Raw genomic sequence first — 20,616 nt, 5'->3', positions numbered from 1 at the left:
TTGGTTTCACAAACCTAATCTAACTGTTTTTATTTTCCTTTCTTTATGATTTATTACACCTGGGCTTAAAAAAAACACGCACGAGTGCACTCTTGGTTGTATTTGTTGCCTAGCAGCATGCACTGTCTCGCTAATTTGCCCTTCACAGTCTGTGGCAATTATGAAAAAGCATTCCAAAGAAAAGGCACTTTCACCCACATTGAAATAATAAAATTAGAACATCAATAGAGACGTGCAGTCAGCGCAAGACCCCCGACTGCCGAGCAGCTTAAGTTCATAACAAAGAAAAAGAAGGAGCTGAACAGGAAATAAATCATTGTTCTGATTCAGGGAGCTTTCCTTCAGAAATCAATGTGAAGAAAAAACTGCAGGGACATCCTGAGCAAGCCAAAGAACATCAAACCAGTGGGAGTCTTCTTCAGAAGACATCCGCATACAGCATACAGCATACAGCAGTCTAATTCTTGACGCTTACTGGTTTGATTGATGTATGTAAGGTTAAACAAGTATGTCACACAGAATCAAAATCTCTTGTTCAGATCATGATTGTACATCCTGTTTCTGCCCCACCTCTCCAAGACTCTCCTTCTTGTAAACATGAGACACAGTGGACACATTTTCTCTATTGTTACAAGCTCCATAGAAACCACTTAGGTTATATCTCTATGCCTGCTTCCAACTAGGCATACAACGAGTGAATATTGGGTTTAAGCATAAATGGTTTAACTGCTGTAATACAGTCGGACATAACAGAGAGACAAGAAAATATGAATTATTCCAGTTTAAAGATAGCTTTGCATACGTGTCGTTGTGGCACAGATTTATTAAATGGATCCAAACACTTTAAAAATTCAGTATGCAGATCACAAGTTTATTTTGGTGATTTTCTTTGCACCAGTGACACGAAACCCCATTTTACTCCATTATCTTTACCATAACCAGTAACACAACAAAACAATGAAACAGCAATAGTAACACTCAGTGAAATTACTCCCATTATATCAGGACATCGGGGTTGCTCTTTATTTTTAAATACTTTTTTTTCTAGGTTGTAGTCCATTTTCCTGAAATTTGAGGACCTAATCAGACAGGGGCTTCTAAGGTGCCAGTGCAAATTCCTCTCACCTCAGCCCTTCACCACTCACTCGCTGCTACTGTGTCCGCCTGTAAACAAAAAATCTGATTGGAGTAAAAATAAAGAGAGGGGACGTGAGGGACCAATCAGAAAAGGGTCTTTGTTCGGAGTTCAAAATAGAGCACTTGAAGCCCAACTGTTGCCTGGAGACACAGATTGCAGGCAATTACGCAGCCAGATTACAGTGTGGAGAAGGGAGGTGATACTGTCAATGGAGCACAAATTACTGCGCGTCTGTGCGTGTGTGTGTGTGGGTGAGAGTGCATGTGACTGTGTTCAACACAGCAGGCTGAGCGTATGTGGAGATGTGTGTAGCTGCAGGTACATAATTGTTAATGATTCTCTTTATGAGCGGAGAGCCAGGATTCACGTGCGGTTCATACAACATCATCACCATCATCACTAAGTACTTTGAAAGCCAGTACCACTATTTAAAAAAATACAAAACACAAGGCAAAAACAACAGGAAATAGGAGGAATAAAAACATACATTTCTAAGAACTGAGTATTTTCTTAATGCTAGTGGACAAACACAGTCTACCCGGTCAACAGCTATGTCTCTATGCTGCACTACGAGGTGTTTAAGATAACTACGTGCCTTATGGTTCAAGTCTTGGGGCCTAAAAATACCTCTACAGCTCTGAAAGCTTTTCAACATATTAAACAAAGAGAAGTAAAGATGGAGGCAGTAGATGCCACACCACATTTCTGGATCTGGTCGGTGGTCAAGAAGACACATTTATGTTCATGCTTATGACTTCTTTTCATTTTTTTGACAGCATCCAGTCTCATATTAAACACACAGGCTTTCTGAAATACTGCAAATGTACTAAATGTTGGGTTACTGAAAATGAGATCAGATGACACCTTGTCTGAAGCCCTGATGACAACCCTAAAGATGGACATAGTCAGTGCTGGATGGGCCTTGAACCTGCAGTCTTTTCACTACAAGGAGGTGATAGCTGTGAGCTTACTGGTTCAATTCAATTCAATTCAATTCAATTCAATTTTATTTATATAGCGCCAAATCACAACAAAAGTCGCCTCAAGGCGCTTCATAGATACAGAGAAAAACCCAACAATCATATGACCCCCTATGAGCAGCACTTTGGCGACAGTGGGAAGGAAAAACTCCCTTTTAACAGGAAGAAACCTCCAGCAGAACCAGGCTCAGGGAGGGGCGGCCATCTGCTGCGACCGGTTGGGGTCACTTGTTTTTTTAGGCATATTGAAAAGAGCAAGTTCATTTAGTAAATTATGGTCATTTTAAGTTTCAGAAAATGTTATGAAGTATTGGCTAATGGCTTGTAAGCGTACAGTTTCGTGGTCAGAGCTATCAATCAGTGGGCGCATCCAGTTTGAAAGCACCAAGATGCCAAAAGTGCTCATCTGGAGGCTTGATGAAGTCACGGTACGGACGTCCATCTTTTATCATGTCTACGGTTCAACAGGATCACCACACGGGTGTGTTTTGTTCACTTTGTTATTTTTGCAATGACTATTAACGTTTGGACTGAGGTTCATAGCAGTGCTGTGCAACACAAACACATTATCGGTCCTATCGTTCTAGTATCGATCCAGCAACAACACCAGCGTTGGTATCGTTGGTTGGAGATTTGGTGATTATCAGCCTCTTTCAAACCATGAAGTGAACCGTGGTCCAGCTTCAGATAATTTTGTCAGCTTGTGCGATGACATATACTCACTCAGAAACAAAAGAGGAGCTTTCTCTGAAATCTTTCTGTCTCTGCACCCACTTTCATCTAATCCACAGCTACACCTAGATAGTGAGCCATTACAGGTACCTGGGCATCACTCTGAACGACAAAAGGACACTGAATGATTTCATGTGCAAAAAGCCCAATCATGAAGCTGATTGAAAATGTTTTATTCATCAGCTCTAAATAAACAATGATTTGTTGGTTTGGCAGCCTCGGTGCAGATAACAAAAGACGGTTGGAAAAGAGTGTTAAATGTTCCCAAAACACTGTTGGCATCGAGTTGAATGACATATTTGTAAGATTAGAGCCACTCGGAGGGAAAAGGCCAGTCTGTCCAGACCCTCAAAACTCTCTTCATGCTTCATGCAAGGCTTCGCCCCTTGCCACGGGGGAGGGGAGAGGATTTGGCTCTTCTTTCCATGAAGAGACAAATCAGATCATTGCTTTGTATCTTAAAAAAAAACCAACAAATTTTATATGTGTAGTGTGAATCTGAGGGGGTTTTTTTTAGTTTTTTAACATCCTCTAATGTATTTATGTGTTTTTTTCACTAAATCATAATATATGTGGGTTTTCTTGACTGGTGCCTGTAATCAAAATCACATCCCTAGAACTACAGAGAGGCTAGTCAATCAAATCCAGTCCAATCCAATCAAACAGCAGGGGTCTGACTGTAATACTGAGGTGACAAAACAGCCTCCATCTGAACAATCTGCATGTTGAAATAACACATTTCCTTTGACAGAGGTAAGACAAGAAGTTAAGACCATGCAAAAAAAGAAAAAAGGCCCCAGGACTAGAACAAAAGCCTTATAGCTCAGTCGTGATCTTTTTTAAGAAGCGGGCTGCACATTTTCCACCTTCGACAAAGTAAAGGGCACCTTCCCCTCCTCTGAACCAGGTGGCTTAGTGACCACATCCCTAACATCCTTAAAGCCCCTCCACTTTGACCCACACTCTCTTCTCCCTTCCACTCCCCCTGGTCTGTGGGACAGCCTCTCTTTCAAGTTGGCTTTGGGGAGGATCCAAACAACAACCCCCATTGCAGCCAGGGCAGAGCCGAGGCAGGAGAGCCCAATCCCGGCTGCGGCGCTGAGATGCAGCCCCTTGTTAAAGCTGATGGCCTGCGTGTCCACGAAGAACAGATCTCCCTCTCCGAACGACTCGATTTTGGGAGGAGTGGAGTAGCCGACCGACAGTGTGGCGATACCTGCAGTCAAGATGAGGACACCCAGGGCCAAGGACACCTAAGGGTAGACAGGGTAAAGAAAGGAAGCTGAGGTGGTCATTTTTGCAGATATGGCTATTTCATTTTTGTATAGGTGGCCCTGTTCGCTCGGTGCTCTTCACTACTTGTTAAGAAAGGTCATTTTGTTGTTTGTAATGCAGAAAAATCCCAATTGCCACACGTGCTGACCTGGAATCCCGCTGCTTTACAAATACCAGCACATGACTGCTGTTCATCATGAAGTTTAAAATTGCACTGTATGCACTACATTATAGAGTAAAATCGCAGAGAGAAGTTTCTGCATTTTCAACCTGAAACATCAGCAGAATTTCACCTCAAAGTAGAAGAAAAACAATGATTAAAAAAGTATAATATTTGGCCATTCGTGTATTTGGGAAAATGATGCAAAATTATACAACCCTGAGAGCACAAACCTCTGCCAAGGCAGCTTACTCTCTGGGCAACATTTACTTTTAAGGGAATAGTATTGTGCTTTCTTTCCTTTGTGCTTTAAGATGTTTGCAGTGCACTAAAAATTAGAAAAGGACAGCATGATGGATGAATGCTTTAATTACACAAACATTATGTAGGAGTAGGTAATGAAGAAAAATAATAGATAACTGACTTCAGCTTATCATATAATGATTCTACAGTTGATTTCTAAGTACATAGCCAGCTCGTTCTCGTTCTCCTGACAATACTTGATAATAAGTATTGTCTTAATAATAAGATGTAACACATTTTGGGGTGAATCTGAAAGAAAAAAGTGACATCGGAGGTCCAATGTGTCATGATATTAGGAATCCTCATATATCACCCCCTATAAGTCTATATGTCGGCCATAAAACAATGGCAGAAAGAGACATAATTTTAAATAGTAAATATCATTATTATCTTTTTGACCTTCAGATCGACCTACTGACCTTGAAGGAAAGGTCAGAGGTCAAATATGATATTTGAAACAATAATACAGCACTTTCTATATTTTGACAAAACACCAAATTTGGAAGCATCAAATTTTTTTGTTAGTTTTTGAAATTATTAAGTTGACCTTGAAGACCCTTGTGGATTTTTAATAGATTTTAATAGATGGAGACTTTGGGCTCCACCGAGCCATCAGATGGCCCCGCCCCTCCCTGAGCCTGGTTCTGCCGGAGGTTTCTTCCTGTTAAAAGGGAGTTTTTCCTTCCCACTGTCGCCAAAGTGCTTGCTCATAGGGGTCATATGATTGTTGGGTTTTTCCCTGTATGTGTACGAACCAGCAAGAAGGATAAAGGTAAAGATAAAGGAGCCCAGGGTAACAGCTAAACAGCTAATGGCCTTTTTAAACACTAGCTAATCATTTTTATCAGTCCAACATCTGAATCACATTCAACAATAATACTACAGGTCACCTGGACAAGCAAGAAGGCTGTTGGAAAAAATATTTTATGGGACACGTCAGAACAAAATAGAACCTCCTGGATTAAATAGGAAGGCTCAAGAAATTAGAAAACACACGATTACAACATGACAACCTTATACCATCTATGAAACCATCTATGGTGGAGGTAGTGTCATGATTTGGGCTCATTATGCTAAGTCTGACAGCTTGTTATCAATGGAACAATCAGTTTTATGAAGTATACTAGCATGTTGTAATTAAAAATGTCCAGACATTTATCTGATACCTGAATAAAAAAAAATAAATGATATATAAATCATTTGCTTTTAAAGGAAGGAGTCAAACCAATGACCTTAGCCCAGCAGAAATGTTATTGAAGGATGTAAAGCAGGGGTGTCAAACTCCAGTCCTCGAGGGCCGGTGTCCTGAAACTTTTAAATGTGTCCCTGGTAACCCCTAACCCTACTTAAGTAAATTTAAATAAATGTACGTAAATGTAAGAGTTTGGAAAAATGTTCTTCTAAAAATACTTTTATTGCACCATGTTCATTCACTCGCGAGCTGCTGTAACATGAATCAAATAGCTGAATTACCACCTCAGCATGCAGTCAAGTTCTATAGAGTCGTGCTAATGACCTGTAAATATATTTAGGTGTGTTGCAGCAGGGACACATGGAAAAGTATCAGGACACCAGCCATCGAGGACTGGAGTTTGACACCTGTGATCTAAAGCATCAGTTTATTCGAGAAACTAACTAGTATTGCAGAAATAAAGTACCCCTGTACATATTGGCCACAGTTGTGAAAATATGTAATGATGGTTTAATTTCTGTAATTATACATAAATATATAAATATAAACAATATAGACACTTTGCAGAGTTATCACACCAGTGAAGCTCACTGCTGGCAGCTGCAAACTGCCAGTAAGAGACACCATGTGTCACAGAGGTGACACATTCACTCCTCAGGCCACCACGGGGCTGACAGTGACATGGGCATCAATGTGTGAAGACGAGGGCTGTCCAGTTTTATGTGGAAGAACTCAAAAGTCAACTCGACTGAAAAGCCGATGAAGTAAAAATGTATATTGTTTTTAACTTTTCATGGATTTAGCTGTAAAAGGACCACATCTAATTTTTTTTTTACACCGTAAGCCTCATAAAAGAATTCATCCCCTGAATTATTTGATGCAGCTGTGAGTGAGGAGTTTTATAATGATCCGAGGTCAAGTTAATATTATCAATATTATTTTTGGAATTAAAATTTTAGTACCAGAAACACCGTAAAAGAGGAAATGTAGCACTTTATTGTGCCACAGGGAACATTTGAAAACCGTGTCTTGGTATGTACAGAGAACAGTAGCTTTACCTTCCAGACTGCTGAGTTCCACCACAGGGCTGACCTCTGGCTCTGGACGAACCCCCGATCCTCCGGGTCTCTCTCCCACATGGAGGAGGAGCACTCTTCATAGAAGTGGTGCAGATAGGAACGAACCCCAAAACGAAGACAGCTTGAACCTGCCTGGAAGGAAGTTGTGACCAAAATGAGAGAAAAAATACATGAATCATCATAATTTTTAGGCATAGCCAAGTGGCGGAAGGCTTTCGCTTAGTTGGTCTCAGCATCTGATCTCTGCTTTTCACGGATGATCTGTTGGCTTCATCAGGTGATGGCCTCCAGCTTGCACTGGAACGATTCGCGGCCGAGTGTGAAGCGGTGGGAATGAGAATCAGCACCTCCAAATGTGAGGCCATGGTCCTCAGTCAGAAAAGGGTGGAGTGCCCACTCTGGGTCAGGGACGAGCTCTTGCCCCAAGTGGAAGAGTTTAAGTATCTTGGGGTCTTGTTCACGAGTGATGGGAGAAGGAAGCGGGAGATTGACAGACGGACCGGTGCTGCAGCTACAGTGATGTGGACCCTGTACTGGTCCGTCGTGGTAAAGAGAGGGCCACTCCTCACTCCTCACTTTATCTCTAAGGTTATCTCTAAGAAGCTCTCAATTTACCGGTCGATCTGCGACCCTACCCTCACCTATGGTCACCAGCTGTGGGTAGTGACCGAAAGAATGAGATCGCGGAAACAAGCGACAGAAATGAGCTTCCTTCGAAGTGTGGCTGGCCTCTCCCTTTGAGATAAGGTGAGAAGTACAGCCATCCGTGATGGGCTCAGAGTAGAGCCGCTGCTCCTCCACATCAAAAGGAGCCAGTTGAGGTGGTTTATTTTGTGGTATTTTTTGAAGAACAACAGGAGACAGTGTCTCCCAATCTTTCTTACTTTAATTTAATATGTTGGTAAAACATTTTCATGCAGATTCGCCCAGAACGTTTTTAGTCGTGATACTAACATACAGACAGACAATCAAAGAAACTCAACCAATCACGTGAGCTCCTTGGCACTAATATTCTTACTGGAGAAAAAGGATGAAAACCTGCACGGGGACTGTAAGACTTAAAGGTAATTAAGTTAATTAATTGCTCTTCTAAACATAAAAAACATCGTGCCTGCTGCAGGATAAAAGACGTGTAGACAGCAGTCCAACCAGGAATGCAGATTTTTTTAAATGCAGAGGACAAAATATGTTTAATCCCAATTATCAGAAAAGTGTTTGAAGATTCTGGAAATACTTTCTGAACAATGTTAAATTTATGTTTGTCTTTTGTACATTTTAATAGTAACTCTAATACTGAGGCAATATATGAGAAGTGAAAACTTGTTTGCTATATATTAGGGCTGCACGATTAATCGTTAGAAAATCGCGATCTCGATTCATACTTATGTGCGATCTCATTTCCAAATGACAACAATTTAAAAAAAAAAAAGAAAAAAAAAGACGACGATTGCACCGCATTTTGATCCGGGACGTAATCTGCATGAAAACAAGCGCTCACTCTTCCTGCTCAACAAATGACAAGGGCGGAGCCTTATACCACGTGATACAGAAGCTGGCTGCTAAAATTGGCAGGGAAAAAACAACGGAGAGCACGTCAGGGATGACGAGGAAGTGACAGGAGAAAATCCGTCCCGGTCAACCACCCAAACATCAATAACGGGAACCTTATACTCACTATGTATTAACAGACCTCTCTGCATTGAATCATATCTGTTATTAATCTCTGTCTCTCTTTCACAGCATGTCTTTGATCCTGTCTTCCTTCTCTCACCCCAACCGGTCGCAGCAGATGGCCCCGCCCCTCCCTGAGCCTGGTTCTGCCAGAGGTTTCTTCCTGTTAAAAGGGAGTTTTTCCTTCCCACTGTCGCCAAAGTGCTTGCTCATAGGGGGTCATATGATTGTTGGGCTTTTCTCTGTATCTATGAAGCGCCTTGAGGCAACTTTTGTTGTGATTTGGCGCTATATAAATAAAACTGAATTGAATTGAATTGAATTGAATTATACAGCGCTTCCCTATACCCGTCGAACTCCCGCAGGCACAAAGAAATTACGGAGGCTGTTACTTATCACCTGACCAAAGATATGGCTCCATCAACACTGTGCAAAACGAGGGATTTAGGAAAATGATCAACACCCTAGACAAACGCTACACAGTGCCGTCCTGCAACTATTTTTCTATTGTTGCACTACCTGCTCTATACACGCAGTGTCGAGCAACGGTGGAGACGCAATTTCAAGCAGTACAACATTTTGCGGCAACCACAAAACGTGAGACATTTGTTGTTTTATGTTTATTTATTGTTTTTATGTTCAGTCTCAACTGTTACGAAGTTGATGTGCAGTTAATAAGTGCAATACTGACAGCTCTGGATACTGTAGCTCCGGTGAAAACTAAGGTCTCTAATCAGAAGTACCTGACCCCGTGGTATAATTCTCAAACACGTACCCTAAAGCAGATGACTCGTAATCTGGAGAGGAAATGGCGTGTCACAAATTTAGAGGATCATCATTTAGCCTGGAGAAATAGTTTGTTGCTTTATAAGAAAGCCCTCCGCAAAGCCAGAACAGCTTACTACTCATCACTGATTGAAGAAAATAAGAACAACCCCAGGTTTCTCTTCAGCACTGTAGCCAGGCTGACAAAAAGTCAGAGCTCTTTTGAGCCAACCATCCCTTTAACGTTAACTAGTGATGACTTCATGAACGTCTTCACAAATAAAATTTTTATCATTAGAGAAAAAATTACCAATAATCATCCCACAGATGTAATATTATCTACAGCTACTCTTAGTACCATTGATGTTAAGTTAGACTCTTTTTCTCCAATCGATCTTTCTGAGTTAACTTCAATAATTACTTCCTCCAAACCATCAACGTGTCTTTTAGACCCCATTCCTACAAAACTGCTCAAAGAAGTCCTGCCATTGATTAATTCTTCGATCTTATATATGATCAACCTATCTTTAATAATCTGCTATGTACCACAGGCCTTCAAGGTGGCTGCAGTTAAACCTTTACTCAAAAAGCCATCTCTAGACCCAGCAGTCTTAGCCAATTATAGGCCAATCTCCAACCTTCCTTTCATATCAAACATCCTTGAAAGAGTAGTTGTCAAACAGCTAACAGATCATCTGCAAAGGAATGGTTTATTTGAAGAGTTTCAGTCAGGTTTCAGAGTTCATCACAGCACAGAAACAGCTTTAGTGAAGGTTACAAATGATCTTCTTATGGCCTCTGACAGTGGACTCATCTCTGTGCTTGTCCTTCTTGACCTTAGTGCAGCATTCGATACTGTTGACCATAATATCCTGTTAGAGCGATTAGAACATGCTGTAGGTATTACAGGTATTGCACTGCAGTGGTTTGTATCATATCTATCTAATAGACTCCAATTTGTGCATGTAAATGGAGAGTCCTCTTCACACACTGAGGTTAATTATGGAGTTCCACAGGGTTCAGTGCTAGGACCAATTCTGTTTACATTATACATGCTTCCCCTAGGCAGCATCATTAGAAGACATAGCATACATTTTCACTGCTATGCAGATGACACCCAGCTCTATCTGTCCATGAAGCCAGATAACACACACCAATTAGTTAAACTGCAGGAATGTCTTAAAGACATAAAGACTTGGATGGCCACTAACTTTCTGCTTCTTAATTCAGATAAAACTGAGGTCATTGTACTCGGCGCTGAAAAGCTTAGAAATATGGTATCTAACCAGATTCTTACTCTGGATGGCATTACCTTGGCCTCCAGTAACACTGTGAGGAACCTTGGAGTCATTTTTGACCAGGATATGTCCTTCAACGCACATATTAAACAAATATGTAAGACTGCGTTCTTCCATTTGCGCAACATCTCTAAAATTAGAAATATCCTGTCTCAGAGTGATGCTGAAAAACTAGTTCATGCATTTATTACTTCCAGGCTGGACTACTGCAATTCATTATTATCAGGATGTCCAAAAAACTCACTGAAAAGCCTTCAGTTAATCCAAAATGCTGCAGCAAGAGTACTGACAGGGACTAGAAAGAGAGAGCATATTTCTCCTGTTTTGGCTTCCTTTCATTGGCTTCCTGTTAAATCCAGAATTGAATTCAAAATCCTGCTCCTCACATACAAGGTCTTAAATAATCAGGCCCCATCTTATCTTAATGACCTTGTAGTACCATATCACCCTATTAGAGCACTTCGCTCCCACTCTGCAGGCCTACTTGTTGTTCCTAGAGTATTTAAAAGTAGAATGGGAGGCAGAGCCTTCAGTTTTCAGGCCCCTCTTCTGTGGAACCAGCTTCCAGTTTGGATTCGGGAGACAGACACTATCTCTACTTTTAAGATTAGGCTTAAAACTTTCCTTTTTGCTAAAGCATATAGTTAGGGCTGGACCAGGTGACCCTGAATCCTCCCTTAGTTATGCTGCAATAGATGTAGGCTGCCGGGGGATTCCCATGATGCACTGAGTTTTTCCTTTCCAGTCACCTTTCTCACTCACTATGTGTTAATAGACCTCTCTGTATTGAATCATATCTGTTATTAATCTCTGTCTCTCTTCCACAGCATGTCTTTATCCTGTCTTCCTTCTCTCACCCCAACCGGTCGCAGCAGATGGCCGCCCCTCCCTGAGCCTGGTTCTGCCGGAGGTTTCTTCCTGTTAAAAGGGAGTTTTTCCTTCCCACTGTCGCCAAAGTGCTTGCTCATAGGGGGTCATATGATTGTTGGGCTTTTCTCTGTATCTATGAAGCGCCTTGAGGCGACTTTTGTTGTGATTTGGCGCTATATAAATAAAATTGAATTGAAAAATTGAGAACGAGGAAGAAAGGTGGCTGCTGGCTGCTGGTGCCAGAAAATCGTGAGAGAATCGTGATCTCAATTCTAAGCCAAAAAAACCGTGATTCTCATTTTATGCAAAATCGTGCAGCCCTAGTATATATTTGAATTTATCTTAGTTTCCAAGATATAATTATCAATCCATCAGTCACAGTGCCAAAGTAATTAGCAGGTATGTTCAGACTATTTTTGCTGCAACTTTGTTATTGTTACACTGACTTTCACACAAACATTTTCTTTATGAGAGCTTCCTGTCATCTGCCTAACTCCAGAAACACAACTTCAGCTGTAATCAGATCAGAATGATCACCCGTGTTAGCGCAGCTCACCTCACTGCCGGAGGATTCTCCTCCCGAGCCGGAAGCACAGGCCTCGGAGCACAGAGCCATCTCTCTCCTTGTACACCTACAATAAAGATAGAAATTCATACGATAAGAATGGTGATACACAGCCAGCCGCACTTCTGAACAGACTGATTTGTGTACATATAAGCTGCCTGGCTGTGAACACAGACATTGTTTATCTGCTGAATATGGATTCCCCGCAATAAAAACCTTCCCTCCCTGCAGAGACTCGTCATAAATCCTTCACCCGTGTCTTTAGGTTGCCCCAGTTATTGTTGCCGCATGTGAACGATTGACGGCCACCGAGGCCCTGAGGTGACTCTATCACCACCCACGGATGAGTCACGCATATGCAAGTGCGTGTACAGTGTATTCATGTCCCTCTGTTGTTATTCTCCTAAGGCTGTTGGGTTGATTTATTTCATTCTTCAAACTGTTTCCCTGAGCTGTGCACAAACGCCAGATCTCAGTTTGTAGCACAGCAGCGGTCTAATCTGACTGCAGTATCAATCCTGATGACTAAATTTGCAATGACCAAATGACAGAAAGAACTTCCTGTTCAGGTAACGTTACATTATTACCTTCCTTTGCTGCTTAAGCTGAAAAGAATGAGTTACTAATAAAAGTGATTAAATATACCACATCTGTGTTTGGTGTCTTTATAGCTGTAAGTTGATATGATAAAAATAAAACTAAGACACAAAGAAAGCATGTTGGAGCAACATGTTTTTATCTTATCCTATGTAAAGCACTGAGAAAAAGTGTTTTGCAAAGCGTTTGCCTACATTTTCTTTGAAATAAACAATTCAATAAGGGAAGACTTTGCCAGCCAAGGGTCTATTTTTATGGTTTGATACCCCGTTTTATCTTTCACTGGAACATTATCCTTAATTGATTGTAAAGTTGAGATAGTTAGACGTATGAACCCCCTAAAACACAAATTCAGAAAATAACAAATACAGATTTTTATTTCCACCTTTACTTTTAAATGTGTCTGCAGAGCAGTGATTACAAACCAATTACATTTACTAACCTTCACATTTGTGGCAGCATCTTTAGACTTTAGAGCTTATTGTCATTGTGCAGTTTCTTGCACAGCGAAACTGAGTAGGTGGACCACAAAGGTGCAAAAGTAAGGGAAACCATATACAAATGGGAAAAAAATAATATATATGTATACATATATGTGAGTAAACTATATACATGGTGTATGCATAGAAACATTGAAACAGAAACATTGTGGGGTTGTATACAAGGGCATTTTTATCTCATATTATACTCACATAACAACTATAGTTACTGGTTATTTATTATTATCCCACTTTTTCGTGTTGCAATATTAAATATAATGCTATAAAATACCATGTCTGACTTGATGCAGTATTAAAAATCTAATGATAAACAAGTGTATAAAAATCGGAGCGCTTATATTTAAAAAAATGTATCTACATTTGGAATGTTGGGAAGTTTAATTTTATATTAGCAAAATTTTGATTGCAGGGCTTTTACTTGTAGTGGTGTAGTTTCACAGTGCTAATGGTGTTTTTATTTATGTAAGGGAGCTCAGTAGTTCATTCATCACTGCTCAATAATTCAGCTATGCTTTAAGATAAAAAAGCCACTCATAACACAATTAATAACTCAAAGTTTACTGTTTGTTTGTTTTGGTTAATTAAATTTTAAAACACTGATACTCTAGTAATTTTAAATAGGAACACTTTGAAGCACTAGTGAGGTCAGAGCAGATCTACAGGAGCCACTTCTGATTAATCCCACTGTGCTGAATTGCCTATAATAAAGCCAGAGGCGGAGAAGAGGGCTGAGAAAGTCCTCAATGAATAGAGCTGAAGGGCTAAACTAAAACTAGACACTGAAAGCAGAGTTAAAGGATTGTCTCGTTGTGGTGGTTGATGGTATGTGCAGGGCTTTTAAAACATAGTAGTTTCAGTTCTAAGGCCCAACGTTTACTTTGAAGGCTCTCCGGTTTCTGTTGCATTTTTTCAAGTTTCAGTACCACTTGATGGTTAATCAGCGAGTGTTTGGAGACAAGTGGCCATTTTCCGTAAACACTACAGGCAAGTGCAGCAATGTGATAGTGATAAAAGCACTCACAAGGAGGTTTTTGGTTCATCACCCTATTTGTGACTAAACCTTCAGCAACGTGTTGGGAAATAGACATTTTTCCCCAGAGCAGTTGTCAGGGATTCACTGACTGGTCTCTAGTGCTGTCTGACTGAGACCTAAGACTCAATGAAAACTTTTTAACAAAAACTGACAGAGCAGTCCTCTACGTACGTGGACGTCCACTGATATTCTTCATTATAAGTTCTAAGATTCAATTCAATTCAGCTTTATTTATATAAAATATATAAATAAAATTCCTACAATAGTAGAAAGAAAACACCAAACAATCACTTAAACACCTTTGAGCATGTGCTTGGGGGCAGCGGGAAGAAAAAAAAAACTCCCTTTTAACAGGAGGAAACCTCAGGCTCAGGGAGGGGCGGCCATCTGCTGTGAACAGTTGGAGGTGAGGGGTGGAAGACAGTGGAAGGGAGCCAGAGAATAGCAATGATAGCAAGAGAAAAGTGAAAAAGGGTGAAGAAGAAATGCATCATGGGAAGCCCCCGGCAGCCCAGGCCTACTGCAGCATAACTAAGGCAGATTTCAGGATCACCTGATCCAGCCCTAACTATAAGCTTTATCAAAAAAGACATTTTAAGCTTCATCTTAAAGTAGAGAGGGTGTCTGTCCAAAACCAAACTGGGAGCTGGTTCGACTAAAGAGGGGCCTGAAAGCTGAAGGCTCTGCCTCCCATTCTACTTTTAAATACCCTTGTAACCACCAGTAAACCTGGTTTACTTGACCCTGCTTACTGTTCTTACTACTGTTGTTTTTGTTGTTGTTGTTGTTGTTGTCTTTAATGGTATGGCCTACATAATCAAAAGGGTCGTTAAAACAAGGAGCTGTCCATGGTGCTAGTAAGCTTGTCTCAGCTTTCCAGACAAGTTAAAAAAAACAAAAAACAAAACACTTTTTTTCCTGACCGTTTCTTATAATGCTAAAAAGAATGCAACAGGCTATTTACTGGAGCACACCGATGCAGGAAATGTGATTTCAAATTCATTGAATGCTCACATTGAAACGGGAAAAGAAAAAAGGTCGCACTCAGTCTCACTGCCGACATTTCTTCTAAACGGGCAGCAACATAAGGCACGGCGGTCATTTCAACTCACAGACGCAAACTAACCGCCGGCACTGAACACCAGTGCGTCATCGCGGCCATGGAGCCTCTCAGTCCATTTCACACTTTTTCTCCATCGCACTTCAGCTACGATGATCTTTCTCTTTCCTCACAGCCTCCTTCTTTTGCTCTAACCGACTTTACAAGCAATGAAGGACGCAGTCTTACCCCTCCTGGCCGGAGAGCTCGAGGTTCTCACTGGGGATCCATGTGCTGTCGGACCGCTGGATCTCCAACGCTGCTGCTGATGTGAATCAGCCGAAGATAGACACTGAGCATGCGTGAGGATGGAGGAGAAAAAAAAAAGACAAAAACGTGGAAACTTAATTAAATATGACATATGCTAATCTACGATCTCTCATTTTTGGGAAAGATGTTGAGTATTTACTCCGCTGTTTTGTCTTATGAAAATATGGAAACATCTGTCCTCACAATGAATCACATGTTTTAACCAGATAACACGATTTCATCTTTAAAATATGAGTGACTGGACCTTTAACTTTCTTCACATAAATAAATAAATAAAGCATGAAAGCATGTGGAATTTAATCCAAAAAAATCTGTAAAATTTACTGAAATAAATATTTTATCCCTTTATAATTTTTTAGTATGAAAAGGAACTCCTTTTTTGAAAAAGAAAATACAGTATGCCTACATATACAGCGACAGATTAAACATGATCCTCTCTGAACTTGTCTGGGTGCCACAGATTCACTACCTGCCTGAAGAGAGAAAGCCAGATTAAGACCCCTATATAATTCTTCCCATTCTCATAGTGGAAGTTAAGCACTGTTATCAGTTCAGCTGGGATGAGCTGTCTGAACCCCCCGGTTCATTTTGCACCTGTCTAGATGTTATCCTTTTGACGTTTGTTTAGTCTGAAGGGCTTTTTGCCGCAGGTGCTTTAGGATTGCTTCAAACTTTTCTTGACTGACCTCATCTTGAACCTCTGTCCTCTCCAAACTGCCTTTGAGTAAAGAAATGTTTTCCACACGGCATTCTGTGTTTATCCGTTTCAACATAGCAATTCAACTGTGACATAATATGTTAAAGAAAAGAAAAAAGCTCAGTCTTTTTGGTGTAGAAGAATTTGATTCACCTAAACCCCATTCAGCACTTTTGAAATGAACATGAATGAGCATGAGTCAGCGAGCATGAGTCAGCGAGCATGAGCAATGAACTTAGTGTGGTCAGGAGGTAGAGAAGAACTGAGAGATATTTTTATATGAATATTGGTTTCAGATTGGTCAATACAGGAAGAATCGCTGGCTGATGATGCTTTAAAGGTGTACACTGTGATCAGTAGCTGATCTCAAAATCAATGACAATATTATGTGTACCTTACACATTACACACTTTACATATCTATAATATGTATGTTACATTTACAAGTTTAGACACGTGTAGGGTACATGTACATTTTATGGGTACATTGTTAAAATGATCTGTACCTCATGTGTGCATTACATATACATTATATGTGTATGTTATAGGGATTACATGTATATTACATGTGTACATTGTTGAGATGGGTACATTGCAAGCACTTTACCTGTATGTCACATGTGTACGTATTTGTACATAATCTACAGAATAATATAGATGGTCCGTGTATGGTTGTAAGTAAATTTGTTGTGTTTCTTGTAAACGTAGCTCAGTGATTAATTTTATTAGTCATATAGGACTGGCTCTTATGGCACTCTTTAAATGTAAATTTAATGGCTTTTACTGTCATATTTTATTTAATTTATTTTTAGCCAAGTGCCTCCCATCAAAGATGGTTGGTTGGATTTCGTACCATTCATACAATTTCAAGTTAATGCCTCCATTGTGTATGTAGTGGTTTACACGTGTGCTTAATAAGGGGTTGTGTCACAAACAGTATCTGGTGTAAAAAATGTAACAAATCAAACATGTGGAGCTGCCTGCTTGGGGTTACAACCCCTTGTGAATAAGAAGGTAGCTGAAAGTAATGTTTAAAATTAAAGGTTTCACAAAGCCCACTGTATACTTACAACTATTGCACTCGCAGGGTGTTTGGTTCTTGATTTGCAGGTGGCATGTGTTTTATATCACTGAGAACAGGCCACTAATAACATGACTGGTGTTGCTGGTTAATCTTCCACTGTCCATTCCCAATGGCATTAACCAAGGAAGAGTGTTTTTGGAGCTTGAACCATAGTAGGAATATAAAAATATAGTCTTTTTATTAGTTCCAAGAACTTCATGAAAGTTCATTATTAGATCACTGGAAGAACTTTAAAGGTGTGATGTCACGATGAAATCCTTTTATAGCTTATCAAAAACCAATTTAAATGCAAAATAACAAAAAGCATGTGAAAACTCTTTTGAAGAGTAACATGTATCTGATGTCCTCTCCTTACTGCACTGCATGTTGGGAGTTTGAGTGAAAGAGTGCATAAAGGTGCTGATTGAGTTTGGGAAGCTAGGACTACATTTTAGGAACATGCTCACCCTGCATTCATGCTCATGCTCAGGTTGACAACATAGTGCTGTAGCCAATGCTGCTGGCAAATAGCGGACACCTAGTGATCTAGGGAAACAAGGGGCTGAGGGAACTGGTCACATGCAACTTGCAAGTAATGCAGCAGGAAACAGTGGAGGTCACAACTGGTGCCACACAAACTGATGAGGGAATGGTGCAATGTGTTGATGAGGTGAAGGATAGACAGTCTGACAGGAATGACAAGGAAAATGTGGAGGAAAGCACAGACAGTGGTGACAAGTAGGGCTGAAAATCAGAACACAGCTGCAGGCTGCTCAAATGTTGAAAATGGTCAAATCTCATGCTCGAGGATGACAAGACGAAAGACCCGAATCAATGGTCATATTCCTTATAAGATATCATCGAATTACTAGATGGAACTTTTGGCAGACAATCCATTAAAGTTACCGATTTTTTCCCCAAGGGTTGAGCAGTCTATAAAATCTTATAACCTTAAGGAGAGTGGTCAGCTATAAACAGCTGCGCAAGCAAAAAGGTTAGGTCTAAAAAAGATACTGACTGAACTGAGCAGGAAGAAACAAGGAAAAATCTTCTAAAAGTGCAGTAAGATGCCTGGAGCACTGAAGGTGGTCTCTCTCATAAAGTCTTCCTGTCTCTATTAAATATGAGAGGTTTAAGAGTTGGAAGTTTAAGCTTAAATAGGGGTTGTGATAAAAAAGGGTGAGAAGTATTTCTAAAGGAAATACAAGTACATTACAGCAAATGAAGCAGAGCAGGGTAGGTCCCAAATAGTAGAGGCTGTAATTAGAGGTATACAGTGCATGTTCATAAACATTTGTGCCCACAACAGCAGTACTGATTGTATTAGTTATTTCATAACTTTAACAACAAATGAAAACAGTGCAGCAGTAACTCAGTGGCGGTGGTTGATGGGGACTGTAATTGCACCACACATCGTTTGGCTTATGGGGAGCCTCATCCACCTTCAGCCTCTCTCCTGTCAACAATTATTGGTGAAAATTGTGGCTGTTTGGATGCCTGGAGGAGGCAGTGCACATATGAGTGTGTCTGAGGGTAGTGTGAGGACAGCTAGACTTGATTGGATTTACGTTAATCAGATACATAACAGCAAATTGATTAGGGCAGTAACTTCTCCTGTTGGTTTTCAGATGATCATTTAGGACTCTCGGACATCTCGCTACTGGCATGTTGTCGACACTGCTCACACTGGATATTTCATGTGAATCTGATTCACGATGAGCCTTTCTGTCAGTCTTTTTCTGACTGCTGGAATTACTGGAAGCTAAGAAAAACAGACTTTGATAACCTAGATAGATGGTGGGATGTGGGGGGAGACACAGGTCAGAATTGTCTGCCAACATTGCACTATTCATATGACAGCTGTAGAGAGAGGCTGCATTGACTAGTTAGGAAGAGAAATTAGAGCAGTAGAGGATGTTATATGGTTCTTCACATTAATGAAATGTATTGTGTTCCTTAATGGACCATAATGGAAAATGTATTTTTAATTCGGGACGTCATTGACTTGTCCAAACCCCAAGAGGTGGATGTGGGACTTTTTTCTATTGATCCAGAGATCATCATGATTTCTTTAGAACTTTAGAAGCCTTTGTTTTTGTAAAAGGTTTATTTCATGGATTAAGTAAAAGTGGGTGAAGGACTTTCACATAATCCACTATCTGCCTAAAATGAATATTAGGTCCACTGTAAGTTGCACAGTAGTTGTAATATGTATTATATGTATCTTAAACTCAGATTCAGGGTGCATACAGAGAAACTATCCACACATACTGTAAATCATTCTGGACAGTGTATTAGAAAAATAGCAGATATTTCAGGCATTCTGCTACTTTACCGTATTAATTTTTTCTTTTATAAAATTATATATTTTCTTCCATTAAATCAACCATAAAAATTAAATACAACATCTTCCAGAAATATTACAGAAATGCCACAATGTTTTCTTCTACTTACAAAGTGATTTTTTCGCTACAAATGTTTTAAAAAGATACCAAAATTCACCACATACCAAAATTAATCAGGCTGAGAACTCTTTCGTTCAGCTCTCGTTTCGGTTCAAGGGGAAAAATGCAGACATTCGTCCACGCCTTTGCATTCTTTACTCTGCAATGTGTCCTTCGCTTTCACTGAGTCTCTTTTAAGCTATTCATTTACAATGAGATAAATATTGGAAGGTAGTTTTTGTACAACTCTGTCCATCAACTGCCAGTGCTGACAGGATAGTGTGCTTAAATAGAGAGCAGCATTCAACCAGTTGTCAATGGCTGATAATGCCTCTGGGAAGGCAAACTAAAGAAGCATTGATGCCTCTGTAAGCGGTAGTACTCATTAAAAGCAGGCTCACTTCAAGGCACGGGACCTAGCTGAAATAATGTTAAAAGAAGCAGCCACACACAAACACACACACACACACACACACACACACACACACAGTCAGATATAGACCAATATGTGTTCTGTAAATATTTCCTGAAGGTGCATTATTTATGCAGACTGTCATAACAGATCCCAAATGAAAAGAAAACAAATACTGTCATTTTCACATATTTATCTGGTCTGCGTGGGGGGTTGTGCTTCATCCTCCCTGCATATTTCTTATTTGGACGCACTATAGTGAGCCATAAAAGCCAGGGTAAGATTGTCTCCAAGGTGCCCTGGTGAGAGAAAGCCATGGAAAACCGCTCTTGTTTGTCGTTCATCCCCGTGCACATATAAAGGCTTTTTTTTTTGTATGACCAAGCTGTGTTCAACTGGAGAGAGAAAGAGAGAGAGAGAGAGAGAAAATTTCCATGGTTACCAGTCCAGCAAGGTCAGGCACATGAAGTGATT

At 40.3% G+C, this 20,616-nt stretch overlaps 1 protein-coding gene across 1 annotated transcript in view; it reads right to left on the bottom strand.

The window, feature by feature from the left end:
- Nucleotides 1-3,333: 3,333 nt before the first annotated feature.
- nrsn1l (neurensin 1-like) overlaps nt 3,334-20,616 on the bottom strand; it is a 49,575-nt gene continuing 32,292 nt past the window's right edge. Inside the window, exons 2-5 of the mRNA XM_006806650.3 lie at nt 15,447-15,549; nt 12,020-12,095; nt 6,839-6,991; nt 3,334-4,103 (exon numbers count right to left, since the gene is read on the bottom strand). Of these exons, the coding sequence (XP_006806713.1) occupies nt 3,690-4,103; nt 6,839-6,991; nt 12,020-12,079 (627 nt within the window). The 5' untranslated portion in view covers nt 12,080-12,095; nt 15,447-15,549 and the 3' untranslated portion in view covers nt 3,334-3,689. The remainder of the gene's footprint in view (nt 4,104-6,838; nt 6,992-12,019; nt 12,096-15,446; nt 15,550-20,616) is intronic.

The sequence above is a fragment of the Neolamprologus brichardi genome, chromosome 22 (assembly GCF_056152115.1).
Source record: "Neolamprologus brichardi isolate AB-2024 chromosome 22, ASM5615211v1, whole genome shotgun sequence".
NCBI classification, from domain to species: Eukaryota; Metazoa; Chordata; class Actinopteri; order Cichliformes; family Cichlidae; genus Neolamprologus; species Neolamprologus brichardi.
This window is presented reverse-complemented; position numbering and strand designations above follow the sequence as displayed.